We start from the raw sequence: 12,272 nt of genomic DNA on the forward strand, positions 1-12,272 counted from the left end.
CCTATATCAGTAGTGCACAGGAAAGCATAATACTTGGAGCTATTAGCCTAACCCTGTAACTCCACATGCAGACATTTCTTCCCTGAGTTAGATTTTAATTCAATGCTCTTGCTCTTAAGTCATCATAAGGAAAAGCCATGTGAAGACATCTTTACATTTTCTGTAAAATTAGTACTGAAAAACTATTTTATTGTTCAAAGTTTCTTGCAATCAAACCAATGAGAATTTATTTTCATATTTTAGTATCTGGTAGTCATTTATTTCATTTAATGAATTAGGGTATCCTTCCTTTTTTAATTTTATAAGCTATGAGCTTTTCCTTATTGCTTTAGCTACCAAGAAGCTTGGTTTTCAACTTAATGTTCAATCACAGTAACAAACTTAGCTTCACTTTTACTTTTTCTATTTATGTAACTTTTACTCAAAATTCTTTATTTTAGCATAGGCAAGGTATAAATTATAATTTTATTCTGTTCAATTCATCAACAATTTATTGAGTGCCAAATATGCATCATACATGTTGCTAAGTCTTGAAGGTATAAAATTAAATAAAAAGTAGTTGACTTTTAAAAGCTTACACTTTTGTGCAGGAAAAGAAATTATAACTATAGTATAGTCTATATAGTAGGAGTTTGATTTTCTATATGTATTTAGAGAAGTTTCAATTTTCCTCTAACTTTATTCATGTAGATACAGTTTTAGACATTGGCCAGTTTAGGACTTCTCCTAATTTCAAGCATATTTTAAAACCTAGAGATGCAAAATTAAATCTAAGCATGCATCAGAAACTCAGATCACTATAGTAATAGACATAAATGAAGAGATATTAAAACCTAACTAAGGTTCTCTCCATTGAGATAAAGATAAACCTGTTTCTTTTATTTACTGCTGAACAGGAACAGGAATGTGATTAACTTGCTTGTGAGCAAATGGGTTTTATGTTCTGGACTCCTGATGCAGCTGGGCTCGAATAGAGTGAATTACTTCTTAGGGATTTGAGAGATTTTGGTGGTTTTTGTGACATCATGGGGCAAGGTTCTGATTCTGTAGAACTCTGTTTCAATGAAAGTTCAATGAAATTGCAATGAAAGTAAAGTAAAATTTCTATGAAAATTCAATAAATTAAGCTTTGAGCTTCCTGGTAGCTAAGGCAAAAAGAAAAAGCTCATAGGTTATATAATTTTATTTGCCTAATGTAAAGAAGCATTTCCTAACTCAGTGAATGAGACAGTGTAAAATGAAGACATTTAAAATGAAAATTAAATAGCTGTTTCCCCTTGTTGGGTAATATCTTTGAAGATAGTCAGGTATTAGTGTTCATTAGGCAGTCATTTGACCTTAGAGATAAACAGTTTGAGGGGCCAGAACAATGCTTTGCATCAGATTCTTATGGGGCCCTCAGCTCAATGAAATATTTTTGTTCTGAATTTAAGGATTGAATAGAGAAACTCATTTTGGCTGCTGCCCAAATGGCTTATTGTGCAACTCTGTTGAAGAGGAGACAGATGTATACAAAGAGTTTATCCTTGCCTTAGCTGAAAAGTAATTTCTTCCATTAAAATTGATAAACCTAGGCCCTTTAGGGAATAAAAGTGATTTTTACTTGTCTTTATCTATTAAATATGCCTTTCAAATATACTTCTGAAAATAGAGAAATTTTTCAGCTGAGAATTATATGAAATATTAATTGTTTAAGCACTATTTCAGCACCAAGGTTGCATGTAATGCAATATAAGATGTTTTTGAGGATAAGAAACCTAAAATGATATATATCTTTTTCTAAAATTCTCCATCCGCCACAGATCTATCTTAGCCTATATTTAGAATATTTTGTATTTATCTTTGAAACCGTATTTTCCAAACTGCCCTTATTTCTTTGAAAGTGTCTTCTGTGATTTAACATAGGGTATGAGTTGAATACTATATACAGTATATGGCGATCATGCTAATAACGAAGCCAAGGTTTCCAGTTTGAATCCCTTTCTGGTTGTTTCTTCTTGGTATCTTTTTCTGGCTTCTCTTCTTTTCCCAATCTCTTAAAAGTTGATTTTTTCCAGGGTTCACTCCTTAGATCGATCTTATCTTTCTACATTTTCTTTCCCTGGGTGATTTCATTCATTTTTGGCACTTCACTCTCCATTCATTTTCACACTCTTCCATCTTCACATACAGAGAATAGCACACAACCATACAGCCTAGGTTTAGACTGAGATAACAAAGTTAGATAAGCGCACTCTCTGTGTGCAACAGAAAACTGGGCCATGTTAAGGGTGTGTGAGAAATCTTAAATGTTAAACATCTAGCTTAAGTGGAGGTTGAACCAGTGGGAGGTTGTCATACCCTTCTGTGCATGAAGAGCAAGCCTATGGATCCTGGGATGTAAACATTACATAGGGTGAGTGTCTTCTCCATCCATCTAATGGCCCTGCTGCCACATGCCTCCATGGATGCCAGTAGTCTTGTTTCATTGCAACATCTTGGGCCAGAATAGTAAAGTCTAGGCACAAAGAAGTACTTTGCCCTTCTGAATTCAACAGCTTATTTTGATAACATATTTACTAGGTAAAAATAATAATAAAAAGTCACTTTCAAAATTGAAAAGCTGAGTTTTCATCAGTCATTTCCCAGTATACAGCTCTCTACTATTTTTAGTTATGAAGGCTATGCTTTCTATATTAAAAAAAAATACTCAGAAACTTAAATATTTTAAAAGCAATCACACCACTTAAATAAGATTAGTATAACCTACAGGGGATGGTATAGCTGGTATGTTGGTTGTCCATTGAATGATTCAGTTGCCAACATCACTTTGAAAATCTGACTGTGTTTTGATTTACTCAAGTAACAGTTTAAATTCTTGAATATTTTTTTTTCTAACTCACCTAAGACACAGGAGAGCTTGAGTTACTGTTGATAAACAGTTGCGCCATTTCAAAGTAAATGAGTATGAATCATCAATATGTAAATACCATTCCCCCAGAACATGTAGGCAGACACCAGTAATTTATAGTTCTTTGATGGAAAGGAATTAGATTTACTTTAGTTATAAGTCAGCTCAATTAGATATTGTTAAATCCCATGCTTTTTCTAAACTGAAGGTAGCCATGATAGGATACTTTAACTGACTTCTTCCTTATCTAGTGGGCTAAGCCTTTTTCATTGTATAATGTAGTGGAAAGGGGTGACATGTCAAGAACAATATAATTTAAATAATCCTTTATAATTCCAATGATCAGTAAGTAGAAATTGTTGATCACAATGCAGAATGTAAGAGTTCAGCTCAACTGATCTAAAGTAAGGTATTTTGCTAATAAAATTCATAAGTAACATAATTTAAAACTTTTTCCCAGTAAGAATATTTAAGGTTAGGCCAGGGAGTATACAAATGTTAATCACACAGCTCATTCCAAGAGACTATTTCAATATCGTTACTGATTTTTTTCTTATATAGCACATGAAAAGTATGAATAGCAGCCTGAAAATTTTAGAGAACCTTATATGTTAGTCTACTTAGAACATCTGTTTGAAACATTAACATTAGGAAACACAAACCTATTCATTCTTTCTCCTCCCACCCCCATCTTTTTGTTATTTTAGACAAACAAAGGTGATGCACTTGCCAACAGAGTCCAGAACACGCTGGGAAACTATGATGAAATGAAGGATTTGCTAACTAACCATTCTAATCAGAATCACCTAGTGGGAGTCCCAAAGAATTCTGTGCCCCAGACTCCCATCAACAAAAATGAACCAAGCTTTTTCCCAGAACAAAAGAACCGAATGATCCCTCCTTATCAGGATAACACTCACCCCTCTGGACCAATGCCTCCACCTTCTGTTGTGATACTGAATTCAACTCTAATACACAGCAACAAGAAATCAAAACCCGACTGGCCACGAGATAGTCATAACACTAGCATTGTACCGGCTAGCCAGGCCAGCAGTCAGCCAAATAAGATGCAGCCATCTACACAGGATCAGCCCCAAGCTAGACTGGAAGACTACTTTGTTTACCCAGCTGAACAGCCTCAAGTTGGAACACTTGAAGGATCAAACCCATCAGCAAAGGAAGGCAGTTATCTCAAGTCCAGTGGAGGTGATACATTCAAAGAAATCTTTCAATCTAACTCACCAGAAGCATCTGAATTTACAGTGCAAGTACCTGGGTCTCCCCTACTTGCCTCCTCTTTATTGGCTCCTAGCAGTGGCCTTTCAGTTCAAAACTTCCCACCAGGGCTTTACTGCAAAACAAGCATGGGGCAGCAAAAACCAACTGCATATGTGAGACCTATGGATGGCCAGGACCAGACACAAGACATATCTCCAACACTGAAACCTTCTATTGAATTTGAGAACAGTTTTGGGAATCTGTCATTTGGATCCCTCTTGGATGGAAAACCAAGTACAGCCAGTTCAAAGACTAAACTGCCAAAGTTCACAATTCTCCAAACAAGTGAAGTAAGTAATTTTAAAGTTTTGTTTTGTTCCTTTTTTTTTTTTTTTGGTTTACTGCTATAAAGTATTCACAAGCAGCTCTTATTTACCTTCTCACGCCATAAGTATGACTCTTCAAGGTCAGAAACTGAGTCTTGATCTTCTATCACTTGTGACTTGACTGATTAACACTCTGCAAATTCAGTAATATCTCCATAATTTGGAATGACAAAAGACAAGGTCAGTCTGAGTGAATGAAAGGTTGGAGTTATAAAGTAGTTTCAGACAATATATTTTCAATATTATGTACAAATTTAATAACACTGGAGATTTTAATTGGCCATGAGGCCCATGAAAAGTTTGAGTCGCTATAGGCCATGACTAGCCAATATCATAAACAAAACACAAAAAGTTCCTTGAGGTATTGAATGTACAGGTGTGGTTTGCTGGATCCTGATGTGGAAGGCATTCTTTAAGAATTTTAGCTTCTTGCCCTTACTGGTTTTTCTCAGTGGTTGGAGCGTCAGTCCATGGACTGAAGGGTCCTGAGTTCATTCTGGTCAAAGGCACATACCTCAGTTATAGGCTTGATCCCTGGCTCCCGTCTGGGTGTGTGCAGGTGGCAACCGATCAATGTGTCTCTCTCGCATCAATGTTTCACTCTGTCTCCCCTCCTCCCTTCCACTCTGTCTAAAAATCAATGGAAAACATATCTTCGGGTGAGGATTAACAAAAACAAACAAAAATGACCATGAAGAATCTTAGCTTCTCAAGTGCTTGCAGGGCTATTTATTGGTAAGATCTGTGTTATCTTCTATATTCCTCAACCTTCCCTTTTGTGTCACTACCTTGAGCCCTTCCATGAAATCCAAAGGCATTATACTCAACCAGAATTCCACTGGGTTTAGAATGACTAAATGCTCTACCCATCTCAGGAATTGCCTTGTAAAAGAGAAGTTCCGAGGGACCAAAGCCTCTCCTAAAGGAATGAATTGTAATGACTGCATATTATGCCTTGTGGCCCCTGGGTGGGCAACACATATTGGGTGCCCCTTAGATACCACCATATAAGCTGCTGCCTACTATACCTCAAATGCTTGACTGTAAGATGCCACTGCTTTTAGATTGTTACTGTTGACTAGAATCTTGAAAATATATGGAGGAAGAAGGTAGTTTGAAATTCTTAATAGGAGTGACAGACAATCTGTATTGTTGCAGATTCTAATTTAGTGCTGTCTGAATTAGAGAAATCTGACCATATGTGTCCTCTGGCTTTTCTTCCTCTATTCATACTCAGCAGATGCTGTGATTTCAGAGGATTATGGGAATACAAAGGAAGGGGCTGTTGGTTGTATTTTCTGAATGCATGTTTTTAATATTGTTTCATCTCTGAGGAAGTTGTGCTTTTTGTATTATAACTCATCAAGTCTTGTCAAGCTTCCTCCTAAATATCTCCCTAATCTGTGACCTCTTCACCCTCATTGTTTTTGAAGTGCCCATGATCATCTCTCACCTGGAATGTTGTGATAGCCCCTCCTACCATGTCTCCCTCCCTCTAGTCTCACCTTTCTTACAAACCATCCTCCATACAGACTGATTTAATGGGCAGATCTTGTCATGTCACTCCTTATTTTGGATTCTTCAATGTCTTCTCATCACTTTCAGGAAAAAGTCCAGATTTCTTAATTCTGCATTCAAAGCTCTTCATTCTCTGATTTCATACTCCCTTTCTGACTTATATGTCAACACTTCTTCATACACAGATGAAATCCCAGCCATATGGAACTACATGTGGTTTCCCACCATATCATGCTTTATCACATTTCCTTATTTTTGTGCCTACTGCCCCTTCAGCATACAATGTATTTCCCTACTCTCCCTTGTCTTCCTGGTGAAGACCTGCTTCTCCTTCACATATACTCAGTTGTCACTTTCACCAGGCTTAATTACAAACTGCTTCTTCTGGACTCCTCTAGCATCTTGTATACACTCTGACGGGCACTTTTTTCATTGTATTGTAGTTACTTGTTTATGTCTGTCTCGGCCACTAGACTGTGAGCTCCCTGAGAGCAAGAAATGTCTCATTCTTTTCTGTATCTTAAGTGCCTAGCAAATGCCTGGCACATAGTAGATACTCAATAAATATTTGTTGAATGAATGAATTTCAAAAATGGTTACTTGATTACATTTACTAAGCTATGTTAATCAAATAACATTAACAAAGATAAACAATTGCTAGAAAAGCCATCTTCAATTTTATTTCTTTCATTGTGCATTGTCTTCCTGTGTCTTATTCTACTCTACTTCTGCAGAGTCATTTGGAAACCTGAATCCCAATTTCCACTGGATGGCTTATTACAGGATTGTAATACTTATAAACCCAAAAGAAACCTGCTTTGAAAAAGGGGTATAATGGGAGACAGGAATGTAATTTTTGTCCTGTTCTTGTCCTGGTGTCTGCTATTGTTCCCTCCTTACATGGTGGTGCCATCATTCAGAACTGGTCTCCAAATAGCACTGGCCCATCAAGAGGTCTGTCAGCCTGTGCCCATACCTGATTAGTGGAGTGACAGGTCACAGTTTCAGTGAGATCTGCTCTGTTGTAATCCTCTGTCATATATTTACAGTATGATTGACCCAGATTCAGAAATTACTTCATGTTTTTGCTCAATGCTCTGGCACACTATTGAGAGTTACATTTCCAAAGAGATTCTGAGCTATCATCAACTCTGGAGATGATGATCTAATAAGCAATCTATGTGCACTGCATGCAGCCTTTGGTGAGGAAAGGTACAAACAGACTTTGGTAGAGCCTTGTATCAAAATGGACCAGGTGCAATACAGTCATCATAAAGATCAGTGAAGTACTTATTTTAAAATATAGGTTTCAAGGAAGGATTTAAAAGAGTGGTAGAGCGAATCTTAGTGACCTAAAGTCAGGAGAATAATCAGACTCTAAGGGTAATGTGAAAACCAAAAATAGAAGGAAAGAAGTGAGAGGTTAGAAAGTCTAACATAGAGCTCAGAAATGTGTAGAAAAAACATTAGTATAACTACAGACAGGGTAGAACATTATAAAGCTTTGAACCTAATGGAATTTATGTGGCTAAAACTCTAACCAAGTCTGGAAAGTCAACCTATTATATCTGGTTGAACTTTTCAAAAGCACTTAACTTTAGAATTCAGTCCCAGTCCTTGGCACCAAGAGTTACAGGCATTGGGTTCTGGGTACCTAGTCAAAGCAGCCATCTTTGATGAGTGGTAGCATTACTTTATTACTAAAAAAGCTTGTCCATAGAGTAATCACATTTCTTTGAGCATTCCCAACTCATACCCTCGCTCTAGTGACAGGAGGCTGACATGTGTACTAATGAAATACGTTTTGGGGTAGTAGGTAGTAAATGACTAGGAAACACATATTCTAAGATATACAAAAAGCAAATGTCATTATATTTGTGAACTGGGAGATCATATAAAATTAAATGTGCATGTGTGTGCACCCATGTTTGTTTATGTGTCTATGCTTGTATGTATAGTGGAGAAATTTTAATTATAGGCTATCATTGAGACATTTCTTTGCTTCTTAGAATTTCTGTATTGATACTAAGGATGCTAGAAACCTAACTTTATTTCAAAAGGTCAGTTTTTCTATTGAAGCATGCTATTTTAAAAAAACAAGCAAACATTATTTGTTTTTGTAAAAACTTAATGTTACAGAATTTATTAACATTCCAGGCAACCAAAAATAGACTGATGGGTTCTACAGTTGGCCTTAGAAGAATTTTCTGGGAACTACATCTAAAAACAGTAAAAGACCTTTTTATATAGCTAGTGGAAACTGAGGGTTGCTTGCAGATGGTGCTTTATTAGGAAATTAATTTGTTAATAAATGCAGGTTTATACATGATTTTATTACAGATTTTTTTTGTTTATTTTGTCATTAGGCTAAGAATATTCTGGTTTTGATAGCTTTGCATTTTGGTGCAATTTGTTATTAGTATTGTTTGAGAAGTAAATAATTCATACAAGTGAAATGATCAATGACATGTATTAAGTGTCTCCATCCTAAATCAATAGCTTTTATAAGTACAATACTAATGTGTGGAGTGTCATCACCATAAAGGTTCATTTGCTTTACAAGCAGCTCTTGGTGTGACCTAAGACTATCTGAGGCTACAGTTGCCTCAAAACTAGGAGTCTCTTAGAAAAGTTTAATGGAACTGATAAAAATTATGTGATTTGACTTTAGCTTATTTTAGTGACTAGTTTTGTCAACTGGCTAAAAAGTTATTGCTCACATGTTTGTGCCTGTGCTTGTTTTGTTTTATATACCATACAGTGAACACTGTGAGTGTCATTGGATTTATTTATTATGAAGTAGATGGGAATCTCAGATCCCTTTGGTGAGAACTGCAGAGAATGATAAAAAGGTACCATTTGTGTTCTGGATATGCCCAGTTGGGCACACAGAAACCATAATGGCAGCTGATTTAAAGAATAGAAGGACATCCAGCTATTGTGTGCAACCCATTCTAAGCATTTTTCACTTGATGTATATCACAAGTTTTTTTGTTCATTCTTATGGAAAAAATAGTATCCAGTCTAAGGCTATAACTTGTCTAATTCCCATCCCATTAGAAATTAATGGTGATGCCTCTGAAAGTCTTCATAGTTCCAGGGCACCAAAAAAGACCTTGACCTTAGCATTTATTCCATAAAAGTGTGGGATCCAGAAAGTTTTGTATTCTCCAGTCCATCACCTTTGTCACTTTGTTTGTGTGTGTGTTTGTGTGTGTGTGTGTGTGTGTGTGTGTGTGTGTGTGTGTGTTACTAGCTCATCCAACTCCTTGGTCTCATTCATAACTAAAATTGATTTACTTTAACACACTTCTTAATTTTCTCCCTATCTTTGGTGTACCCTTGAGCTGTATGGGGCCAACAGAGAATTTGAAAGAGGCAGTTAGTAATACAGGTAGAGCAGGGAGTCTTGAATTCTTTGTGATGGTGAGGTCTGAGGTATAGGAGATACAAATAAGGTTGCCACAATTTGGTGATTAGGAAAAGTGTCTTGGAGAGGTATGGATGAAACCATTTTCATAATTATAGGGTTATTTCACTAGACATGATGCATAGGGGTCACCCTAGAAGGTTTTACAGAGAATGAATGTGAGAGATTTTGAATTTGACCTTGAAAACTGGGTGGAATTACAGTAGGTGAAAGTGAGCTGGAGGGCAATTCATTTGTGTGCATATTACTAATGGGTGGAAAGAATGGAAGCTACAAAAATGGGAGGTGAGAACATGCAAGGCATATTCTGAGGACTGGCCAGTTTGTCTGCAACTTTATGTGTGTAGAGGCAAAGTCCAAAAAGACTACAAAGCCAGACTGTTAAAAGTGTCTTGACTGTACAGGCAATCTGGCAGCCAGATTGTGATGCTGAACTTGAAACGTCACTTTCTCAATGGCTTCATGGATGGTGACTTGAGAAATCTCAAACAAATTGTTATCTAGCAATATTTTTTGAACCGCTGTGTTCTCTACTCCCTTACAAGAAAGCACATCTTGTTTCTTTGTTTTTAGGCATCAGCTTTTCCTGAACCTGTTTTCCAAAGGCTCTTTGTAAAATAGTGCTGACATGGTTGTTCTAATGCTCTCCATCCTTGGGGTTTCCTATCCTTCAATACTTCCTCTCACTTTGTTTTCTCATTAGCACTAGTAAAATTCAGTACTAGATCTCAACTTTGGTGTAGTAAAGATTATCCAAATGTCCCTGCTTTTAGCTTCCTTCTTATTTCCTTAAGTCCTGTTCTTTTGCGTGTGGGTATGTGTGTGTGTTTCTTTTCTTTTCAAGGCTGCAGGTAAATGATTCTAGCTATCAGCATCCTGTAACAATGTCGGCTATTTCAACATTCAATTTTTTAAAATGAATTAGACTATTTGGTTTAAGTGCAACTGTCTTTGTGTTCTGTGATTTTTATTTTTTCTTTAATATTATTTATTTGTTGTTGAAAGTATTACATAAGTCTCCTTTTTTTCTCCTATTGACTTCTTATAGCCTGCTACCATCTCCCACATCAGGCCTCCACCACCCTATTGTCTGTGTCCATGGGTTATGCATATATGCATACAAGCTCTTTGGTTGATCTCTTCCCACCCACCCACACCCAACTTCCCTCAGAGATTTGACAATTTGTTCCATGCTTCTATGACTCTGGATCTATTTTGTTCATCAGTTTATTTTGTTCATTAGATTCCATATATGAGTGAGATCATGTGATACTTATATTTCTCTGAGTGGCTTATTTCACTTAGCATAGTACTTTCCAGGTCCTTCCATGCTGCCTCAAAGGGTAAGAGATCCTTCTTTTTCACTGCTGCATAATATTCCATGGTGTAAATGTACTACAGCTTTTTTATCCACTCATTTACTAATGGGCACTTGGACTGTTTCCAGATCTTAGCTATTGTAAATTGTACTTAGCTGTTGTAAATAGTTTTTACTATCTGTGGTTTCTTCTATGAACATAGGGGTGCATACATTATTCCTTATTGGTGTTTTGGGTCTCTTAGAATATATTCCTAAAGTGGGATCACTGGGTCAAATGGCAGTTCTATATTTAATTTTTTGAGAAAACTTTATACTGTTTTCCACAGTGGCTGCACCAGTCTGCATTCCCACCAGCAATGTACTAAGGTTTCCTTTTCTCCACTTCCTCACTAATACATGTCAGTTGTTGATTTGTTGATGATAGCCATGCTGACAGGTGTGAGGTGGTACCTCATTGTCATTTTGATTTGCATGATTAGTAATCTCAGATTTCAGGTGATTAGTAAGTTTGACCATTTTTTCATATGTCTCTTGGCCTTCTGTATGTCAGCTTTGGAGAATTGTCTGTTTAGGTCCTTTGCCCATTTTTTAATTGGATTGTTTATCATTCTTTTGTTAAGTTGTATGAGTTCCCTGTATACTTTGGAAATTAACCCTTTATCAGATGTATCATTGCCAAATATGTTCTTCCATACAGTGGGCTCCCATTTAATTATGTTGAGTGTTTCTTTTGCTGTGCAGAAGCTTTTTATTTTGATGTTGTACCATTTGTTTATTTTCTCCTTAAATTTTTTTTTGCCCTAAGAGATGTATCCACAAACATATTGCTACGAGAGATGTATGAGTTTTTACTATCTGTGGTTTCTTCTAGGATTTTTATTGTTTCACAACTTACATTTAAGTCTTTATTCATTTTGAGTGTATTCTTGTGTATGGTGTAAGTTGGTGGTCTAGTTCCATTTTGTTGCATGTATGTGTCCAATTTCCCCAACACTATTTATTGAAGAGACTGTCTTTACTGCACTGTATGCTCTTGCCTCCTTTGTCAGATATTAATTGAGGATAATGGCTTGGGTCACTTTTTGGGGCCTCTGTTCTGTTCCATTGATATATATGCCTGTTCTTGTGCCAGTACCAGGCTGTTTTGACTATGGTGGCTTTGTAGTATAATTTGAGATCTGGTATAGTGATCCCTCTAACTTTGTTCTTTCTTAAGATTGCTGCAGCTATTTGCTTTTTTTTTTCTTTTAGTTCCATATAAATTTTTGGAATATTTGTTCTAGATCTGTGAAATATGCTGTTGGTAATTTAATAGGGATTGCATTGAATCTATAGATTGCTTTGGATAGTATGGACATTTTAATGATGTTAATTCTACCACTCCATGAGCATGATATATTCTTCCACTTGTTTATATCTTCCTCTATCTTTTTTCCAACATCCTGTAGTTTTCTGAGTATAAGTCTTTTACCTCGTAGAGTAAGTTTACTCCTAAGTATCTTAATTTTT

At 36.3% G+C, this 12,272-nt stretch overlaps 1 protein-coding gene across 2 annotated transcripts in view; it reads left to right on the forward strand.

Moving 5' to 3' along the window:
- Positions 1-12,272, forward strand: part of AFF2 (ALF transcription elongation factor 2) — a 626,368-nt gene that overhangs the window by 232,617 nt on the left and 381,479 nt on the right. For both annotated transcript variants that reach the window (XM_081081418.1, XM_081081419.1), the window contains exon 3: positions 3,598-4,458. In XM_081081418.1, coding sequence (XP_080937544.1) covers positions 3,598-4,458 — 861 coding nt within the window. The remainder of the gene's footprint in view (positions 1-3,597; positions 4,459-12,272) is intronic.

Source organism: Myotis nattereri (genome assembly GCF_964212035.1).
Source record: "Myotis nattereri genome assembly, chromosome: X".
Lineage (NCBI taxonomy): Eukaryota > Metazoa > Chordata > Mammalia > Chiroptera > Vespertilionidae > Myotis > Myotis nattereri.